General features: G+C 37.8%; 2 protein-coding genes across 4 annotated transcripts in view; one reads left to right on the forward strand and one right to left on the reverse strand.

Annotated features, from left to right (window-relative positions):
* Positions 1-264: 264 nt before the first annotated feature.
* On the reverse strand, positions 265-12455 carry LOC140745929 (WD repeat-containing protein 43). The gene is made up of 11 exons (XM_073077892.1): positions 12250-12455; positions 11747-12079; positions 9412-9578; positions 8263-8532; positions 6996-7146; positions 6597-6773; positions 5734-5858; positions 5004-5132; positions 3214-3336; positions 1011-1126; positions 265-397 (listed from the first exon to the last, which is right to left on the reverse strand). Exons 1-11 carry the CDS (start codon positions 12421-12423, stop codon positions 288-290), a joined length of 1875 nt encoding a protein of 624 aa, XP_072933993.1. The 5' UTR covers positions 12424-12455; the 3' UTR covers positions 265-287.
* Positions 12456-13430: 975 nt separating this feature from the next.
* The window catches only part of LOC140745930 (uncharacterized), a 73326-nt gene continuing 63562 nt past the window's right edge, over positions 13431-23194 (forward strand). For all 3 annotated transcript variants that reach the window (XR_012102717.1, XM_073077894.1, XM_073077893.1), the window contains exon 1: positions 13431-15512. Coding sequence is in view for 2 of the 3 variants with exons in the window: in XM_073077894.1 (XP_072933995.1) it covers positions 13730-15512 (1783 nt within the window). In the remaining variant the exon portion in view is untranslated. The remainder of the gene's footprint in view (positions 15513-23194) is intronic.

The raw sequence follows: 23194 nt of genomic DNA on the forward strand, positions 1-23194 counted from the left end.
TGACGTTCTTGCCACGAACGTGTAAGATGTGGAATGAGCTTCCTCCTGAGGTATTCCCGGTGCGCTATGACATGGGGCTCTTCAAAAAAGGTGCAAAAAGAGCTCTCATCCAAAGCCTCATTGGCGACTCCTCTGATGTTGCAAATGTCCATAGGCAGCGTTGACTACTTTCCAGGAGATAGCACGTCTGCTTAATCGTTAGGTTAGACAATTAAAAATAATGTTTCAATAAACCAAATTGCAACACCCAAATAAAACAAGGAATATTTTCTAAAAATATATTTTGGTCAGTCATTCTCTTCGTGACCGCTGTCGTCGCTCCGCGCGTCGTCGAGCCACGAGCGCTCACTGTCCGATTGGTACTGCGACACTTCCATTTCTTCCTCTGATGACGTGTCTACGACAACATTGCAATGGTCAATAAATAATCATAATTCTTCAAGTGAATTGTACTAATTCAACGTGATGGTAAATTAAAATAATGTATAAAAGAAACTATTATACCGAGTTTGTATTTTGGTCTGATGGTAAGCGGCTACTGCTGCCATCTGATCAACCTCAGGTAAGATTGGATTCCTACCTGAGGTTGATCACAGATGCACTGTTGTTCCTAATGACTTAGCTGGAATGCCTCAGAAAAGTAGCTACAATATGTACCTTATTTAAATGTATACCAGATTACTTGAATACACGAAATATAAAATCTTAATTTGCCTCCGTTTATTATGATTTATGAGGAATTGACATAAAAGCAAACTCCTTTCTGTGATCCGTCAGATCATACCAGACATCAAACCAGGGCCATACCAGGGCCAGGGCCAACAATAGCAGTGTTGCAGTTGCTGTGTTCTGGTTTTGAAATATTTGGTTCAGTAGAAAGACAATGTTTTTATACTCAATTTTAAGAGGTAGCTAACTAATCTTGATTACAGAACCTCTAGTTTATAATTTGGATTTCATAGAAAATATTTCTTCTATACATAACCACAGTGTACATGATATCTAATTACCATTATAATCTAGAATTGGTTCTTGATCCTCCATCTCGGTGTCTCTTTCGGTTCTTTGTGCTGCGGCGAGCTGAAGCCTCCCCTTGAGGTTAAGTAGCTGACATAGGTGCGACCGCCTGTAACAAATATTTAGTTTAGAAAAATATATCCATGATAATTTATAGTGACATAAAATTAGGTCAAATATACTTCAGAATTCAGATTAAAGAATTTTGATGAAGTTTTATATAGTTTTCTTGTGTGTTATGGATGTACAAAGACAAGTACATTAATACTTTGGACCCAGTACACAAATCTTAATTGTGTCTGGCCGGGGTCTGATCCTATTTTTTTTTTTTTCAAATCAAATCAAATTTATTTTGTAAAATGCTTCATATACATTTTGTCATCACTGACGTACAAAATTATTAATAAAATTACAGGATCAATTATTATTATTATTTAAATATAAAATTATACACACAAATATCATAATTAATAAATTAGAATACATTATAATTACAATGTCAAGACTTTTAGCCACTTATACAAAAATAAAATTTCAATTTAATAAAACTTAATATTACATACTGAATAATTTAATCATTTTATGTCAAGAAATTCTTGCACATTGTAAAAACATTTGTCAATTAGCCACAATCTTAGTTTATGTTTTAGTTTATGTTTGATTTTTGTTGTCCTATAATCCTCTGTATATCAGATTGATATGGTCAGCACCACTACGTGGGTTAGTAGCTTATTCTTTTTTATGTAAATCGCGAAATTTAAAGTCTAAGTATGAAGACAGTTCACATTTACACTACCTTACATTTGCCTACAAATATGATAAAAAGGCGAACATCTTATGGCTCAGTGGCAATTGGCAACACATCTGTAACCTGTTTTAAATAGAGTTGTGTTATGAATACGTCTCGAAGACCAAAAATGTTATGAATACGTCTCGAAGACCAAAAATGTTATGAATTCGGCTCCGAGACCGAAAATGTTACTTTTCGCGGCCGTTAGAACAAATAAGGAACCGAATGTTCCTCTCTTCGATGGACAAGATGATCGTGTCCCCAAGGAGGTTAAGTGGACTGTATATACGAAAATAAGATGCAAAGTGCTATAGGGTCACGCACTCACCTGCTGCTGATGGGCGCAGCCTCTTGTACTAGGTATAAGGCACCTTCAACTCACCCTAAGCTCGAGCTAGCTAGTCTTACCTCGGAATGGTCTACCGGTTACCTCTACCTTCTTCCTCTTCTCACGTGGCGTCGATCTTACAGCACGTTGCACCGCGAACAATGAAGTTAACGTGAATTTAAAGGAAACGCTACGAATACGAATAGTGGCTTCTACTTCGGAGTATAACTAAAACGACAAATATGCGCGAGCGCGACCGACGACTCCGAAGCTTCTCGAACAAGTTTATCCCGGTGGCGGCATACACCACCGCGAACGACACGACGACAACGACACTACAACGAACTAATTCAAACTAAAATCTCCATGCTTTTAATCCTACAGATTAAAATTAATACCAACGACAGATAATTAATACATAGAACCATAGACAAAACTGAACAAGTTGATTACTTATTGTTGCATGTTGATTACTTATTGTTACAAGTTGATTGCTTATAGTTGATTATTATTATTATTACTTGTTTGCTACTCCGATTAAATTAATTTTAACTAATATTATTCTCGAGGGACAGATCGAAACCTCAGATAAAGCTGCGGGTAATCCTTAACAATATTATAAATCCGAAAGTAACTCTGTCTGTCTGTCTGTCTATTAGTAAGGATTGAATCGTAAACTATGCATTTGATCAAGTGATGATCTTTAGCAAAGTTGTTGTCTATGAGCCCACGAAGGTTCCAGAGTTGGTACGACCAATTTTCGCCAGACGGTGCCACTGTCGTTCCAATGAAGGTACGAATTTTCAGTTTTATGTATGTCATATTATTTACTTTTAAACGCGGGCGAAGCCGCGGGCAAAAACTAGTAATGTTAATATTGGTACCTGTACGTGAATATAGCGAGCAGTTGTGTGATATGGTCCGCCGTAAACCTCAGATAGCGAGCAAAGTTGCGGGTAATAATATTAATACATATTTTGTAATAATAAAAAATAATAAATTTAAAAAAATATATATACGGTCGAATTGAGAAACCTCCTCCTTTTTTGAAGTCGGTTAATAATAAAAATATTAGTACCTGTGCGTAAATATAGCGAGTAGTTGTGTGAGATGGTCCGCAGTGGGCGCGTTAGCAGTGGCTAGCAGTAACGCCGAGTGTGAACGCAGTACAGCTGAGAGCCATGTACACACTGATGCACATCTGGAATGGAAATGGTCCATAATCTAAATATATATAACTCAAAGGTGACTGACTGACATAGTGATCTATCAACGCACAGCTCAAACCACTGGACGGATCGGCCTGAAATTTGGCATGCAGGTAGGTGTTATGACGTAGGCATCCGCTAAGAAAGGATTTTGATCAATTTTATCCCCTTGCGGGTAGACAAGGGGATAAAATAGGGGATGAAAGTGTGTATAAACCTTCTTAGTTAATAATATTACTTCGTAACGCGTGCGAAGCCGCGGGCAAAAGCTCGTTTAATATAAATTGCATATATATAAACGTCAATGCGGACTGAAGGATTGTTTTAATACGGATTGAAGTATATTTGTTTCACTTAAGGACCCTGCAGCAGGGACACACCTAAAATAAAGGTGAGAGATAGAGCACTGAGCCTAGCGGTTGCAACTTGGCTTCTCGATCGATTAGTCCGAGATTCGAATCCCCACCTCTGATTTTTCAAAGTTATATGCATATTAGAAATTAATTATCACTTGCTTAAACGGTGAAGAAAAACATCGTGAGGAAACCGCACACCTGAGAAAAAAGGTACTAAGTGATTTTTTTTTTTTTTTTTTTTTTTTTTTTTTTTTTTTTTTTTTTTTTTTTTTTTTTTTTTTTTTTTTTTTTTTGTGGCAGACGAGCATGCAGTCCACCTGATGGTAAGTGGCTACTGCCGCCCATGGACATCTGTAATCAACCCCAGATAGGATTAAATATTCCTACCTGAGGTCGGCCACAGATGCGCCGCAACCCCTGAGGACTAAGCTGGAACGCCTCGGAAAAGTCTGTCTCCCTGACCACACCCTTCAAACCGGAACACAGCAGCGCTTAACACTGCTGTTATTAGGTAGAAATAGGTGAGGCGGTGGTGCCGCCGGAGTCGAACCACAAAGGGTTCTACCACCTTCAAATAGTGATATACGAAGTCTACCAATACGCACTTAGCCTGCTTAGCGCGGTGGACTATTACCTAATCCTTCTCATTCTGAGAGGAGACCCGTGCCCAGCAGTGGGACAGCAATAGGATGGACGACGACTATGATTATGTCTAGTAAAGAAATCACCACAATAATGGTTTTTTGGCAAAGGGTAAAGTAAAGTAAGGTAAGGGTAAGGTAACGGTAAGGTCCCTGTAGTAATCATACCCGGGGAGGCTGTATTACGACAGTTTAAATTCGAAGGTTGTATACAGGGTGGATAGTGTCGTTTATAAAGATCAAATTCTGGGAAGTAATGATAAATAACAAATCAAAGGAAAAGCCTCAATTTGAAGAAAATACATATTTATTCATATTAACTTGACAGATAAGTTCCTGCTATTCAAATTCAATTCAATTTAATTCAATTCAATTTAAAATTTTTTTGGCCTAAATTTCAAATCATTCCAAAGCAGACGTTTTGTTCTCCAAGAACTCGTAACTCCTTTCAGAATTTTTTTCTAATATTATAGTTGGGATTTGGCCCTGAAGGCATGTTTGAAAAATTCACCCTGTATATACGAGATATAAGAAAAAGTCGATAGCGTGTTTAAGAATCGTGGCCTCGTGGCTCCATCTCTTTACGAGTAGTTCGAAGTTGCCACAGTTTATTATGAACTGCACGAGCATAACTTAATACAAGGAGTAATAAATACTACTCACTGGCTGGTTTTCTTAGTGGCCATATCGGCTAACTGTTCCAACAACTGTGGCACATAGTCAGCGGGCAGCGAGGCCACTGTCCGCGCTGCCACAGCGGGATCGTCCTTCTGTAGCACCATCAGTATTAACCTGAGAAATACACCTATTTATTAGTTATTGCGTCACTACTATGACATTTCTAGTATTCTGTACCCAAAAGATAAAAACGGAATGTGATTATTAAGCCTCTGTTGTCTGTCCGTCTGCCTGTCTGTCTGCCTCAGGGCTCTAACTCTTGAACCATAATAGATAGACAGCTACAATTTTTACAGAGGATGTATAATAGTGGCTGCTATAATAAGAAAAACTATTAAATGAGAGAGATTGAAAATAAAAGGAGTTTCCCATACAATAAGATAATGAACAAGAGATAAATATAAATTAATTTTAGTTTGAAATCCATATTGAAAGAAGTGAAACATTGCAAAGTTTGTAAAAGTGGAACTGTGGTATACTTTCCCTAGGCATTCCAGTTTAGTCCTCAGGGATACCAGTTCATCTGCGGCCGACCTCAGGAGGGAAGTTGGTCTTGTCTGAGATTGATTACAGATGTCCATGAGCAGTAGTAGCCACTTACCATCAGGTTGACTGCATGCTCGTCTGTTACTTCTATATTATTATTATTTATAGGAGTAGCAGACGAGGATTATATATCTAAAAAGCTAAATTTATCAAGAAAAAAGTTATTTACCCTTTATCCTTAGAATGCAGTCCCTGTACTAGCAATTTGGTTAGGTTCTGACTGACGGCGGATTTACTCCGACTCTTCACATCCAGTGCTAAGTTAGCTAATCTCGCCTCCATTGATACTTCCACCTAGAATGTATTATATACATTTTATAAATAAAATATTATACCTATTGTATATTGAGTTGATTACAGATATTTAAATACAGAAGTGACTTATCATTAGAACTGCAAGTTTGTTTGATATTTTAATTTCATAAAAAAGGTAAAAGTTACATATTCAAAGCATCAATATTACTGTATAATATTGATGCTTGAATACACTTGAATACACACACAACTTTTGAAGGTAGAAACCCTTTATGGTTCGACACGAGAGGCACCACATCCACATCTATTTTTGCCTGATACCAGCAGTGTTAAGTGCTGTTATTTTCTACTTTGAAGAGTGTGGTAACCTAGACATACTTATCTGAAGCATTTTAACTTAGCCCTCAGGGGTAGCAGCATCTCTAGTCAATCTCAAGTAAGAATCTAACCTCATTTGGAGTTGATTATAGATGTCCATGGGCGGCAGTAGCCACTTACCATTAGATGGACTGGATGCATGCTTGTTCACTACTTCAATACTATAAAATAAGTCGCACAAGGAAAATCTTTAATCCTGACGATCCTGATAAGAAAAAAATCCTGAAATGGGACAACATTTTTAAATTTGTATATTGTCATCAATTCTTGATAATTGTTCAAACTTTTGAATTAATTAGACTATTCAAAGTGTGTAAAAATCGTGTTCAAACATTCCGTTACGTACATACGTACAGGTCAAACTAATAAAAGGGTGGTAAAAAACCTATTTAAACTAACCTTGCCCCCCGGTGTGGGCCGTTTCCTGCTCACTCCTCCCATCGGTTCCACATATGTCACCTCCTCCTTCCTTTGGTCGGAACGGACCTTGTTCACGTCATTCTGTTTTAGCTTCTTTGATTCTGACGACACGTCACCGCGGATTAGTACTTGTGTCTTTGTTTTTGTGTCCGGGGTCTGTAAGGGAACCATTTGCAATTAGATTATGCACGATCCATCTAAGTATTGATAGTTAAGCGGTTGAAACTCGGCCTCTAGATCGAAGGCTCCGAGGTTCGAACCCCATTAACAGATTGTGTCGTAACTTCTTATATGTGAATCTTTAGTATCCACAACACAGGGAGCTTAAAGTATTTATAAGCCCAGAAGGCATAAAAGGATATTTAAAATAAAACTTACAACTTTCTCAAAGATCAACGCAGGTCCACTCGTGTACCCCAGGACTAGGTCTCCGCTGGGTGGCAACCGACAGCACTGGAGTGGTAGTGGGTGGGCATCCGCTGTAGTTACTTGGATGGTCACTGATGGCTTTATTGGTTTTGATGATGCTCTGTAAGGAGAGAAGAGATAATTAAATTTGAAGAGTTTTTGTATGATATTCGTAGAAAGGTTGCAGTCCACCAGTTGGCATAGTCCGTGTAAAACTAGTCTGCTCTGAATATAGAAATGAATCGCGTCGCCATAGCAAATTGTATCATTACACCTGCTCGCAACAACTTCAGAGCGGACTAGCAATTTGGCGCGGACTATACCACCTGCTGGTTCGACATAAATGGTCACTGTTGTGCATGGTCATCTGTAACACATGATCTATCTGAAGATGATCACATATGCATAACCACCCCTGCATACTAAGATGATTGCCTAATTTGTAAGTCTACTGGTATTGACACTCTTCCACCGAAAAGCAAGAACAGCTTTACGCTACAAAAAGATGTGACAGTAGTTCCTTCTTGGTACTATAGTTGTTCTATCACCATGAATAAAAACAAATGCTGCACAAGAAATAGCCATGTTCTACCCATAATAGGTTCAAAAGTTATTAAAACATCAGTATCATATGTATTTGAAAGTGATAATATTTTATTACATAAGAAACCACACAAAAATACCACCACGCAAAAATCTCACAAGGAAAACCGTTAATCCTGATAAGGTGAATGGGATAAAATAATTTTAATTGTGTATTGTCATCGGTTCTTGATAATTGTTTAAAATTTTAAATGATTCAGATCATTCAAAGTGGGTAAAAATCAAGTTCAAAGATTCCGTTACATACATACATACAGGTCAAGCTAATAAAAGTTTTTTTTTTTATTTTATAATATAAGAGTAGCAGACGAGCATACAGTCCATCTGATGGTAAGTGGCTACTGCCGCCCATGGACATCTGATTACAGATGTCCATGGGCGGCTAGATCCCAGATAGGATTAGATATTCCTACCTGAGGTCGGCCACAGATGCGCCGCTACCCCTGAGGACTAAGCTGGAACGCCTCGGAAAAGTCTGTCTCCCTTACCACACCCTTCAAACCGGAACACAGCAGCGCCTAACACTGCTGTTATTAGGTAGAAATAGGTGTGGCGGTGGTGCCACCGGAGTAAAACCACAAAAGGTTTCTACCACCTTCAAAAAAGTGTGGTAAAAGCTAAAAAAACTACTTACCCATTCAACATATGTCCGTAATAGTGCACTACACCACTCCTTGTCGCAGCTGCCAACCTCAGCCTGTTCCCTTCGCCCTCCGCCCTCACTTCCACGTCAACTATCCTCGGAGCGTCCTCCAGCACAAAGTTGTATGTCGGTGTTGGGACTATGTTGGCGGTTAGGGATTTCTTCCGCTGTCGCTTGCTTGGTGTCACTTCTTCACCGTTTTGCTGTGGTAGGTGTTCTTCTGTGATTGTTACGTCCCAGAATGCTAGGAGACGTTCATTCCTGATGGACAATTAGTTAACTTTAACATAGATATTCTAATATTATAAAAGATAGTGATGGTATAGTGGTTGAAACTTGGCATCTCAGCAAGTACAAATTCCAGGAAAGCAAGTCTCATTTTACACTTATATATCGACGATGGAGTAGCAATAACTCATATCTTTTTTTTTTACGAAAAAGCGATTTTTGCATATTTGGACTTAAAATGACGTATCACATTAAAATGACATGTCGTCCTTAAGACACCAGGTCCTTAGGTTCAAAATTGAGCAAAATATTTAAGTGTGGCAATACATTCTATGTCTTTTTAAAGTAGCGTTTCTTCTTATTTAAAGTAGCATTTTGTTCTTATGTAAAGTAGCGTTTTTTGAGTTACGAGTTATTGCCAATTCGTCATCGATATGAAGAAATTATCACTTGATTTAGTACCAAAGCAAGGAGAAAACTTACTTGCCTAAGTGTTTTTATATTAAAAAATCAATGGAGTGTTTGATGTCTACCAATCTGTAATTGGCTGCATGGTAGATTATGATTTAAAAAGAGACACTCTGAAAGGAGACCCGTATTCAGCAATACTACACTCACAGCCCCAAACTACGATTCCCTGTATCGTGGGTGCCATGGACACACACATAGACAAATACACAAACACCCAGACCCAGAAACAGAAATCTAAATTCATCATTAGAAAACTGTCTGGCTCGGGATCGAACCCGGAATCCTCTGCACGTCAGACCAACATGGTGACTGCTCCGCCACGCAGGTCGTCAAATGACCAATGACTCAACAGAGACATTCTTGAAATATAAGCATACTTATTTTTTTTTTAAACCAGATGCTATTGCAATCTGTCATAAGCATACTTATAATACAACTTACTGTGAGCCCTCAATAAGCCAGCACGTGTTCTTCAAACTGGCCAGCGTGAGCAACGCCCGCGGCGCTGTGTTGTGGCCGAGACACTTGATCACCGTGGCTTCGGAGTTCAGCAGCCTCCACACTCGGATCTGCCACGATGCTGCTACCAGAAACTTTGCTGGAGTTTTCTGGAAATGTTTTTATTTTTAATATACATAATATATATTACGAAAATGCTACGAAAATATATATGTTTGTAATGAGCATGTAGTAAGGGTTGTGTGCCACGGGAGACGTACTTTTTTGAGCCGTTTAATCAAATCAAATCAAAATTTTTTATTCAAAATTGGTTCTTTACAGAGCACTTTTTGAATGTCAAACTACCACCACTTCACAAGGTGTTTCGTTATGGAGAAGAAGCGGCGAAAGAAACTCCATAACACACATCTTTTATAAAAATTGGATTTTACAATGTTAAACTTAACCTAATGGTACATGTGGAGCTGGAACTACTTCAGACCACACCGTTTTGTCAGTCAAATAATCACTGAGTTTATAGTACGCTTTTTTACATAGCATTTGTTTAATGACATGTTAGAACTTTTTTTCTATGAGATTCAAAATGTGGTCAGGTATTTTATTGTAGTAGCGAATACAGTTACCCATGAAAGATCTAGCCACCTTGCATAATCTATGTTTAGGAATTGCTAATTTATTTCTATTTCTAGTATTAAAGTTATGATCTAATATGATATGATGATATAATCTTAGTCCTCAAGGGTGCTAGAGCTTCTGTGATCGACCTCAGGTAGGTCTAATCTTATCTGGGGTTGATTATGGATGTCTATGGGCGGCAGTAGCCACTTACCATCACGTGGACTTCATGATTGTCTGCTACTATTATATTATAAAAAAAAATGCTAACATAAGTGAAAAGCTTCACTTTAGTTTAGCAGGTGTGACATGGCCATTTTGGTTTAAATGGAGTGAACAATTATATATGTATTACATTACATCTGATGGTAACTGATCTGTGCATCATCATCAACCCATTACTGTCCCACTGCTGGGCACGGGTCTCCTCTCAGAATGAGAAGGATTAGGCCATAGTCCACCGCGCTGGCCAAGTGCGTATTGGTAGACTTCACATACCTTTAAGATTTTTTATAAATCTCTCAGGTATGCAGGTTTCCTCACGATGTTTTCCTTCACCGTTTAAGCAAGTGATAATTTATTTCTAATATGCACATAAATTTGAAAATCAGAGGTGCGTGCCTGGGATTTGAACCTCGGACCCCTCGATCGAGAGGCCGCGTTTCTTAACCACTAGGCTATCACTGCTATTATGTGCATAATACATAATAAATTGCCCGAACTTGGTAGTAGATGGACATCTGTAATCATCATATGATAGTTTTATTGTAATACTGGAAGTCAACTTCTGATCTTTTACCCCTGAGACTAAGATAGAAAGCTTTTTATAATGCGTAAATTCATTTTATCCCATGTCATTCCTATAAAATGCTGCCAGCGTCTTGGGAACCTTGCCCAAAGACAGTGATGGTGACAATTATTATGGTAGTGTTTTTATATTTTTGTTTTTCATTTTTGTATATATGTAAATTTTGAAAATAAGTTGTTTTATATTTATAGTTTAATTTATTTCTTTTAATTTTCTGTAAGTTTAATTATAATTGTAAATATTTTTCAGTTAATATAATAAAGTTATTTAATGATTCATTCCTATCAAAGATTGACTGTTGACAATTACTTCATCCAAGGCATTGTTGGATTATGATCATTGGTTGGTAAATATTGAAGAGATCAATCATTAATAATGGTTACTTGTAACCAGAACACAGCAACATTTTTCAATTATTATAGGCAGAAAAATTGTGTGTGTGTGTGTGTATGTGGTACCACACCACTGGTGTCATACCACATAGATAGATATTCTTTATTGCACACTTCAATAGAACATAACAATAGTACACAATTATATTAGTTAATTGTATGCAATAGGCGGCCTTATCGCTAAGCAGCGATCTCTTCCAGACAACCTATGCATGGAAAAGGTAAGGAGGGTAGTGAGGAAAGTAGGAAGTGTGTATCAAGTTAGGGAAGGAATAATAATCATAGTATAGTTAATATAGTACACAAACAACAAAAAGAGAAATAAACACAAACACATGAAGCAAATGACAGGATAATAAATATTGATAGTAGAAAGCGAACATAATATCTTTGACATATATACAAATGACGATAGCGAAAAGGAAGGTCATGGATACATACTACCACATACTACCACCATAAAACAAAACTATAACAATATGATAACATAGGAACCACTCACCTCACTATGTGGCACGATTTTGATAGCACTAACAGCATTCCCTTGTTTATTCTTACCGGCAACATTTACATTATACTTAGATTTAACAGATGCGCTTTGCAAGTCCCACTCATACACATAATTATCCCCATTACAGCTGTACAGCCCATACTTCTTATGCCAGTCCAAAGACGTAATTTTATTGTTATAGCCATCACTATTCTGATTTGATAACACAGTTTCGACTTTTGCCTGTGAGACGGAGTATATTAGGATCTTTCCACTGTTTGTGCCGAGCGCTACGCATTGTGTCTCTGCTTCGCTGACTGATTTTCGTCGCGCGCCCTTCGGAGTCTGAAAACAGGTTATTTTTGTTGTAAATTTTAACTAAAAACCACATAATACGTACCTATTAGGTAGTTTTTAGTATTATGAAGGCGAATTAAAGCACTTTTTATAGATAACACAACTACTTGTTGAGAATAAAGATAAAATATCAACACCACGTGTGATTTCTCACTTACCGCGCTTTGACTGACACATATCCACTGTAAACAAGACGGCGGGGACGTTAAATGTAAGTCTGGCGTGTATTCCTGTTTAAATGCGTTGGTTTCTGTGTCCCATATTCGCAGTCTGCCGTCCTGGGTTATTGTAGAATAATATTTCCCATCGTCGGAAAAGGCGGCCTCTGCCATCTTTCCCAAGTTCAATTGTGACGTATTTCAACGTGACAGGTGTCATTTGATTCGTTTTCGTTAGACGTAATGTGGAGATTATGTTCTTGTCGTATCTAAAAATCAAAAATGTATTTTTTTGACTAAAATGAAATGTAACTCAAAGTTAAGTATAAATCAACCATTAATTTCATTTGTACTTTGTAATGAACAAATAAATTTTGATATAATTATCTTTCAATATTAAACAAATACATTGTTACGTGCCGCTTACATGCGTGCAAAGAAACAGCATTATTTTGACAGTCGGATATAATGATGTGCCGAGTCGGCCATTTTTGGTATTCGAGTACTTTAGTACTCATATAAAAAAGAATCGAGTCAGTACTCGAGTCCAAAGTATTCACAAAGTACTCGAGTACTTTGCACAACATACAGACCAATAGCACGGAAGAGCAAAAAAAAAAAAACGCCACTCACTACACAAAATTAATCAAGTTTTCACTTGTACGAGTAGTAGTTGTAGTGTACGAGTATCGTCAGTATTCGAGTATTACTGGTACTCGAGTATCACTATTGGTACTCGAGTATGCGAGTTTATGTAAGTACTCGAGTACTGACTCGAGTCGACCTGACTCGGCACATCTCTAGTCGGATAATGTTGCTACTATGAATTATAAAATAAGTATATTTATAAATTAATTTCATAATAAATTTTAATTAATATAATCAATAGGAAACACGAATTATATCAAAAATCAAAACAGAAATAACATAAAATATTGAATAATGTTTTTTTTATTCTTGGCTTATAATTAAAATAAGACTCAGAACATAATCACAATGTAAAATTATTCAATAACTACATATATTTATAATAAAATATATTGATACGAAACAAACTTATTTATTACAAAAACTATTCCTTACAGCTCCAATCCAATCGATTCTCATAAATCGCGATGTAATTCTAATTGGCCGTAACAAATGCATTCCGACATTTCTGACAATGTTGCCAACATTGAACCAATAGGATTCAATGAAATGCAGTTCAATGTAATCGCCCGAATCGCAATAATCGGAAAACACTCGTCTTTTTCGTTCCGTCGCGAGTACGTTGGCGATCGTTTTCAGCCAAATGTTTTAACGCGATGCGACCAAATCACGGTCGAATATTTTAGTTTGTAATTTATTTAGCTCTCGTTCCACTTTTCGAATACGTTTCTTATATTTTCCTATCCAGTGCTTCTTACTTTCATTCTGTGAAACAAAGGCAGTTGCAATCGAAAGCTGAGTTTGTGAATATGATGTCACTAAATCCTTGAATATGAGTGTTATTGTGGAAGACGTGTCTAGCCCTATATCGGAAGGGCAGAAAAGTGTGGTGGACGGTGATAATGCGAAAACTGAGGCGAGCGATGATGTTGCGGCAGGTCAGGAGGAGAAATCCGAGCCGGGGACCCCGAAGCCCCATCCGATGGCATTCACCATCGATTTCGGAGACACGAAGCCCGTTGATAATAAGCGCTTGGAGGAGCTAGCGAAGAAGTCGCAAGCCCGGCATCAACGAGTCCAATCTATGTCTGCGAGTCTTACACGACCGTCTCCAGCGCCCCAACGGCCACCGATGAGCGGGAAGCTCCCACGGAAAGCCCAAGGCTACAATTCCGAAGGCTACTTCTCCTCCGACCAGGAAGACAGCGGCGTTTCCAGCTCCGTAAGATTACGCAGCAGTCCTCTAGCGCAAGATAAGTCACACATAACCAGCCCAATAACAAACCGACACGCCAAATCCCCCATAGCCGACTTGTTCCAACCAAAACGTACGTCCAGAAGCCCCATAGTCGATAGCATAATGTCCAGAAGTGACAATTTTACTACCCGCCAAACTCTCAACCTTCCCCTGAAGACACCAAACAGTTCCTACGCAAGAGACGTCCACCGTACACCCAGCTACGGTAACCTATCTTCTAGTTACCACAGCAAACACCCAATGGCCGATATCATAGACCAGAGTCCTGAAGGTGTGATGCTAACAGACATATCAAGTCCGGAGCTAGATATTCTCACTCCAGACAACGGTTTATCCACACCGGAGCCGTCCAAAAGTCCGCTAAATAGGAAAGGAAGGGCCATGTCCGAAACCCCGGACCTATTGTTCAAGAAATGCCCTCCTAAACATGAGCACTTGTATATAGACGATGATATAGATAGGCAGTCGAATAATTCCTCAACCGGTACTTATACGATAGAAGGGGATAATTATACAGAGGAGCAGAAAGCCAGGATGAGTATAGATAGGACCTTTGGTGCTGATTTATTGAATGAAGCGATCGAGGAATCCCTTAAAAGTCATAAAGAAGTAGAACCAGATTTAGTTTTCGACTTTCCCAATCAAAGAGTGATCACTAAAGAACCTAGAAGGGACATTGCTTTAAGGAGTCCGTTATCAATGACGAAACCTATTGAGTTACCGAACAAGGTATCGAAGGACAAGAATGTGCTAGAAATATCATGTTGTTACGAATCTCCGAATGAGAATGATTTAGCTGCGCAAACATCGAAACAAATAAAATCTACTCGGAGTTATTTAGAGAAGATTAAGAATCGGGTCAGGACTATCACGGAAAAGACATTTGCTAAGTCTCCACCAAAGCATGAGGAGGAACCTGATGTAGGTAGCTTCACATCGGTGACCACATCAGGTGTCTTAAGCTCTAAGTTCCCAATCAAAATCGAAATGCCGGTTCGAAGGCGGTGTAGTTTAACGAAATCAGATATAGACCAGACCGATTACGTTCATAGGCTATCACGAGAATCCTCGGTACCTGTCTCGTTACCAAGCAAAGGGTTACTAGACAACACAAAGTTTGAGAGCACAGTTTTAAACAACATCAAAGCGCTAAGAGAGGACAGTTCGGAGGACCAAGTTGTCGGTAAATTGTCTTATCTAAGCCTAAATAGATGCAAAGGAGACAAAACTTGGATACAAGATTGGGCTGAAAGTGTGAAAAAGTACAATAATAATATAGGGAAGGATACGGATTTAAACAGTACGTTTTCAGTTGAAGATCGTCCTCCAATCAGTCCGAGACTTATTCCAGGAAAACGTGAGTATAATATTTCGGTATATTTTCCTGTTCATTTTGTACATTGATGAGGTAATTTAATAGACCCCTGAGTCATGTCGACTTTCATGAATGTTGAATGACATAATGACAGTTATGTGTGTTTTGTCAAATGAAATATTGACAGTCATGTTATTGTTTTGATTACATATTTATGTATTAAAAAGTAACCAAATACAATCACAAAGCAAGTCATACACTTCCTTGCATTTGTCAAATGACAGTCATTATTTTGAGAATATATTTGTATATTGATTAGGTAATCTCATATATATCAAAGTTTGAAGGTAACACCTTGTGGTTCGACTCCGACGGCACCACCGCCACACCTATTTCTGCCTCATAACAGCATGCTGCTGTATTCTGTTTTTAACGGTGTGTAATGGAGACATACGCTTCCGAGGCGTTCCAGCTTAGCTCTCAGGGGTAGCGGCGCATCTGTGGCCGACCTCAGGTAGGAATATCTAATCCTCATCAGCAACCCATTACTGTCCCACTGCTGGGCACGGGTCTCCTCTCATAATGAGAAGGATTAGGCCATAGTCCACCGCGCTGGACAAGTGCGTATTGGTAGACTTATCTAATCCTATCTGGGGTTAATTACAGATGTCCCTGGACAGACGGATGGTATCCACTTACCATCAGGTGGACTGCATGCTCTTTTGCTACTCCTGTATTATATAAAAAAAGTAAATTCCACTAATACCCTTTCCCAGAATCGTAAAACATTAAAGAGAGTCACCAACTCTTCATGATGAAGTCACGATGTCGCGATAATTATTTGGTCATGCAAACATGCGTTATGTATTCCACGACACGACATTTCGTGACGACCACGACGATCGACTTTTCACGATATTGTGTTGAAAATATGTGTTTTATAGCCTTCAGTCTCGTCCTATCTGGTCTTTGAAAATAAATAGTTTTCATAATAATTGCTAGTTTATGCAATTAAATGATAACGAATGAAAGAAAATGCTTTCTTTCTTTCATCTCTATCTGTCTTTTATTAAATTGCACGACCACCGCAAGTTAATGACGTTTGGAATTTAGAATACATATTTTTATCTACACTAATATTACAAAGAGGAAAACTTAGTTTGTTTGATTATAATGAATAGACTCAAAAACTACTGGACCGATTTTAATTTTTTTTTTACCATTCGAAAGCTACATTATCCACGAGTAACATAGGCTATATTTTATATGAAATATATTTGATAAATAGATTTTGAGGCGGTACAAAGTTTGCCGGGTCAGCTAGTAATTTATAATAGTACTAGCAAACAAGCATGTAGTTTATCTGTTTGTAAGTCGCTACTGCCGCCTATGGACCTATGTAATCAACCCCAGATAAGAGTCCTATACGCCGTCGGCCACTGTTGCGTCGCTACATCTGAGGACTAAGTTAGAACGCCTGGGATAAGTATGTCTTCCTTAAGAGGGAAGTACAGTCACCATTACTTTTTAGGAGTCTATAAGTTTCGTTCGTCGTGTGTGTGAATCATTCTTAACAATAGAATGGTCTACGTAAAACAATGTAGTGATTGCAATTCAATCTGATTGGATTCTGATTGAATTAAACCGTTCTGATTGAATTCGGTGATTACTGATTAAATTTCGACGTAACAGCGATTTTAATTATGATATTGAGACTTTCTATCCAGGTACTCTTACATATTGTTTGTTGTTATAAATTTTCTTTATTTTTAATGAAACTCCTCAAAGGGTTGGAAACAAATTTATGTATGAAGAGGCATATTTATAAAAAAATATATCTTTTTTTATTTTTGGCTTAAATAAAAATTTGTATTTTGACTGTATTTGCCACTTTTTTCGATTGCGATGGATTTTTAAAATAGTAGGTTTGTTGAATTTTGTTCTGTCTTACGAATATTTTTTTTTACTTTGCTTGTCCAAAAAGGTTTGAGAATCTCAGATTATTTTTATTATTATCTATTATTATTTTATTATAAATTAGTATTATTTCGCACTATTAATTGAAACTTTTTTTCCGTTACCAATATCATTAAAAAACCCTTTTTTATTATTTTATCAGTCTGTCCGAAAAATTACGATTTTTATCGGATGCAAAATATTTTAATACTAATACTTGAATTCTAAATATTTGTAGTTACTCCTTACGGAGACACCATGACGACGTTGATTGTCCATTCATTTATTTATTCTATTGATGTTGCCAAGCAGTGTAACATCATTTGGCAGCCATTCTAGCTACGTCGCTATGTTCCCTATGAGATGTGACTCGTAAAACTAACTTTGCTAGCTAATATTGAAGTAGAAAATGAGCATGCAGTCCACCTGATGATAAGTGGCTACTGTTGCCCATGGACATCTGTAAAGAACCCCAGATAGATTTCTATCTAAGTTTGACCACTGATGCGCCGCTACCCCTGAGGACTAAGCTGGAACGCCTCGGAAAAGTATGTCTCCCTTACTACACCCTTCAAACCAGAACACAGCAGCGGTTAACACTGCTGTTATTAGGCAGATATTGGTGTGTCGCCCGTGCCGCCGGAGTCTAACCACAAAGGGTCTCTACTACCTTTCAAAGCTAGTCAGATTTCAGCGAAAAACTTATGATTTGTATAGTCCGCGTCCAAGTGCTAGTCCGCTCTGAAGTTGTTGCGAGCAGGTGTAGTCATACAATTTGTTATGGCGACGCGATTCATTTCTATATTCAGAGCGGACTAGCAGTTGTACGCGGACTACACCTACGTTACCAGATAGCTGAAGCTATTAAAAATGACTAATTATGTTACCAGTGTAGCCGCTAATTGCCCCTAATTAACTGTATAAGTAAATATTACAGAACGTGATTAACACAAACGCGATACGAGATAACGCGTTATCTCACCATTGTACATGACAAAATGTGGTACTGTGATGTTACTAAACTTTTGAACACATTTTTGTATGAAATATATTTATTTGTATAGACCTTCTCTTTTGTTGACGATGGGGAATCCTTCAAAAGGTACCCGACGCCCTTGGGTACCTTTTGTGAGCGACGACGGGGTTGGGACTTTTATCTCACCAAAACCTCCCCGGTGACCTTCGTCGGCGCTGCGTAGAGGTCTCCGAGATCTCCATAAGAACCGCCGTCCCGTCGGGCGTATAGAGCTCCCACTCTTGCCACCCGCAACACCGAAAGCCCCCTTTTAGTCGCCTCTTACGACAGGCAGGGGATACCGTAGTCCTATTCTGGTCCCGGAACTACAGGGACATATTTGTATAGCCCTACGGAGGTACTTACAAATTGTCAGTTACAATATTTTTTCTTAAACTACTACCGGATCGTAACGCGATCTCAACTGAGAAGATGCAATAAGAAACTTAGTGGGTTTGTCTTTTTGTTGAGATATAACTTGATTTAATAAGTATTGAAGGTGGTAGAACCCTTTGTGGTTGACACTGGCGGCACCACCGCCACACCTATTTCTGCCTCATAACAGGAGTGTTAAGCGCTGCTGTATTCTGGTTTGAAGGGTGTGGTAAGGGAGACATACTTTTCCAAGGCGTTTCAGCTTAGTCAAGGGTAGCGGGGCATCTGTGGCCAACCTCAGGTAGGAATATCTGATCCTATCAGGGGTTAATTACAGATATCCATGGGCGGCAGTAGCCACTTACCATCAGGTGGACTACGTGCACGTCTGATACTCCTATATTATAAAAAATGTGAATCAGCCGGCATCCACGAAACACGTAATATTTAAAAACATTTCCTTAATCATAATTGGATTAAAGTAAGTTCATTCATCTCATTAACTAATTACCCCAAGGTTTTAATATAAACAAATAAAAACAAAGTGATAAGCATTATTGCGACGTAAACAAAGTACTACAGTGATAACATAATTTACAATGCTGTTATCTCTGCAATATGCATTACGAAACGAGTTTTGGTGTTATATTAGTCAATTACATTGATCAGTTATGTATATTGGTCAGTATATTAGTCACATATTGTTTGATTTTAAATTCAGAATATAATTTCTATCGTAAATTTATGTATTAATATTAATCGTAAATTTACAACGAAAATAGATTTTGGTAGTCAGTATTCTTAGTCATATTATATTGTTTGATTTTAAATTCAAAATATAAATCGTAAATTTACTAATTAATGGATCACCATTATAGATTTTTTTTGGTATAGCTGCTACATCCCTTTTTATGTTCCACTGTTGGGCACGGATGCCCACAACTAGGGGAGGCCTAGTCTCCCCCATGCTGCTTCAATCTTGGTAGATAAAACATTTAAAAGGCCCCCGATGTGTGACAACTATCCAATGATAACAATCGGAACCGACGTTTTAACGTGCGCTCAGAAGCACGGAAACTTGTATGAAATTTTAACACCAACGGTCACCCATCCAACATCCGGCCGCGCATGTCGTTGCTTAACTTCGTTGATTAGTTGATGCGTGCTAACTTACTACTTACATATGTATGTACTTACATAGGCTACCATCTTAGTCTTCAAAAGTGACAACGCATATGTGATCAGCTTCAGGTAAAACCTCTATAAGGAGTTGATTTCAGATGTGAATAATTACCATCAGGCGAACTGCATCGTCGTGTAATACATGCTTCTTTATTTAAAACTGGCTGACCCGCTAAACGTTGTGTTGCCATATAAATAAAAATATGTTAAGGGTGAACAACTCTCATCACTTAAGGGTATGAAAAATAGATAGTAGCCGATTCTCAGACCTACTGAATATGCATATAAAATTTGGTGAAAATCAGTAAAGCCGTTTCGGAGGAGTACAGTAACTAACATTGTGACACGAGAATTTTATATATAAGACAAACACTAATAAATTATTAAAAGATAATAACTAATTTGTACGACAAAAACAAGTTAAAACACAAACAATCCACTATATAAATAATATCAGTATTGTTTTCCTACTTATATATCACTTGGCATTGTATGACGGAAGTGGATGCTTAGTAAGGGATAATGTACCTTAAGTACTAGTGATAAGGGCATCCGTATTGTTCGCTTATCGGTACAGATAAGAAATCTTGGCGCAACGATGATGCATTTTGTCAGCATACAGTGTCATATGTTACGTAGGTACATATTGGAATTGTTTTATAAGAAAATAGGTTTTAATTATTATTAATATATTATTATAGAATCATATTTTTTATAGAATTATTATTATAGGATCATAGTAAGAATTGAATGGATGTTTTTTTTTCTCTTTTGTTTAATTTTTTATTTGTCTTTCCGTTATATTTCTTTTGTGTTGCAATTTATCCGAATAAAAATGTTTCTTTCTTTCTTTCTCCTAATTTTTAGGGTTCCGTACCTAAAGGCTAAAAAGGAAACCCTATTACTAAGCCTCCGCTGTCTGTCCGTCTGTCACAGGGCTGTATCTCTTGAACCGTAATACATAGACATTTGAAATTTTTACAGAGTATTTATAATGGAAACCGCTATAACAAAATATACTAAAAATAAAAAATCTTGAAAATAAGTGGGGGTCTCCATACAAAAAACCGCTATTTCTCGGCGTTTTTCGCTTTATCTAATGAACCGTAATATATAGACAGTTATAATTTTATCATTGCATTTACTTCTATGCTATGATAAAACTTACTAAAATTAAAAAATAAATGAAAATTTGGTGGTACGGAACCCCCCGAGAGTTCGACTCGCACTTGGCCAATTATTCCATCTTGCTGGGAGTCCTGAGTTCTACTTTTATTTTATAATGTAGCAAACTAAGATGCAGTCCACCTGATGGTTAGTGGCTACTGCCGCCCATGGACATCTGTAATCAACCCGTACGTACCCGAGGTCGGCAATAGATGCCTTGCTACTTATGAGGACTAAGTTTAAACCCTTCGAATAAGTGTCTCTCCTTTTAAACCGGAATACAGTAGCCCTTAAAACTGATGTTACTAGGCAGAAATAGGCATAGCGATGGTGACACCGGAGTCGAACCACAAAGGATTCTGTCACCTTCAACCAAAACTTTTATTTTACTTAGCATTTGTATCATTTAGTCGTTAATTTTACAAACACAAAAACTTTCATAATAATATAACTATAACTTGCGGTCATCGACACCTATTGCTTAATGACGTATCGTTTTCGGTGCGCGAGCGCCACTGAACCATGAGCGCTGGTTGCTTAACGCGATAGTGCTATAGGTTTGCATTTGGAAAACAAAATTATTTATCAGTTCATAATAACAAAATGTTATGTGATATTAAGGGTCGGTAAGAAAACTAAAAAAAAAAATAGTTTATATACTAAAAACCACGCTAAAATCGCACAAAGAAATAGTTAATCCTGACGATCCTGATGAGAGGAATGGGATAAAATTATTAAAATCGTGTATTGTCATCGGTTCCTGATCATTGTACAAAATTTTAAAGTAATTGGACCGTTCAAATTTTGCAATCTTTGATCACGATTTTTACCCACTTTGAACGGTCTGATTATTTTAAGATTTTGAACAGTTATCACCATTGTACCATTCTCAATTCGTCAAGTATCAGGATTAACGATTTCCTTGTGCGAGTTTGAGGTCCTCTCAGGACCGGATGCCCGGTTGGCCCGCCCCTTCCGACCAAAATACTACCCTAGAGTCTGCTGGTATTAGGCAGAAATAGGTGTGGCGGTCGTGCATTCAGAGTCCAACCACGAAAGGTTTTGCTACCTTCTACTAATACTTTTATTTTCCATCAGTAATTGTATGCGCTGTTTCTATTGCATATATTCATAACTAACTTTCGCCCGTGTCTTCGTCCGATGGTGTATAATTCCTCCTTATTGGGATGTCTACTTTTACTTTTTATGAAGAAGAAACTCCCTTTTTTACAATACAAAATAATAGTATCGTATCATCATCATCAACCCATTACTGTCCACTGCTGGGCACGGGTCTCCTCTCATAATGAGAAGGATTAAGCCATAGTCCACCGCGCTGGCCAAGTGCGTATTGGTAGACTTGACATACCCTTGTTTTTTTGATTGATTGTTTTTTTTTATAAATCTCTCAGGTATGCAGGTTTCCTCACGATGTTTTCCTTCACCGTTTAAGCAAGTGATAATTAATTTCTAATCTAATACGCACATAATTTTGAAAATCAGCGGTGCGTGCCTGGGATTTGAACCTCGGACCCCTCGATCGAGAGACCACGTTTCTTAACCACATAGCCTAGTGGTTAAGAAACGTGCTCTGCTATATAGTAGTATAGTATACACTCTATATAGTATCGTAGCACAACCAGTATTCTAGTAACCAGTATTAACTAGTAGTTCGACAGGGGGAGGACCTTTTTTGTTGTTTACGAGGGGGAGCCTTTTAAAGGTATCCGGTACTTTCGATAGATTCTTTATAGATAGTAACATATATGCTGAAGCTCTAACGATTTGTCAGAATACGAATCATGTCAATTTCAATAGAAATGTTAGTATCGGAAATTTAAAATCGTGATCCTTTATTCAAACGATCTTTTGCCCGCGGCTTCGCTCGCGTTACGAAGTAATATTATTAGCTAAGAAGATTTATACAAACTTGCATCCCCTATTTTATCCCCTTGGGAGTAGAATTGATCAAAATCCTTTCTTAGCGGATGCCTACGTCATAACATCTACCTGCATGCCAAATTTCAGC

Source organism: Epargyreus clarus, unplaced genomic scaffold (genome assembly GCF_041222505.1).
Source record: "Epargyreus clarus isolate Ecla_fem2 unplaced genomic scaffold, WU_Ecla_fem_2.2 ptg000011l, whole genome shotgun sequence".
NCBI lineage: Eukaryota > Metazoa > Arthropoda > Insecta > Lepidoptera > Hesperiidae > Epargyreus > Epargyreus clarus.

Excerpts from the sequence above, each read along its gene's own strand:
- LOC140745929 (XM_073077892.1), bottom strand. The coding sequence starts at position 12,423 with ATGGCAGAGGCCGCCTTTTCCGACGATGGGAAATATTATTCTACAATA. Across the intron at positions 12,080-12,249 it reads TATGTGTCAGTCAAAGCGCG|ACTCCGAAGGGCGCGCGACG; the intron begins GTAAGTGAGAAA and ends ACCTGTTTTCAG. Across the intron at positions 7,147-8,262 it reads TACGGACATATGTTGAATGG|AGCATCATCAAAACCAATAA; the intron begins GTAAGTAGTTTT and ends CTCTCCTTACAG.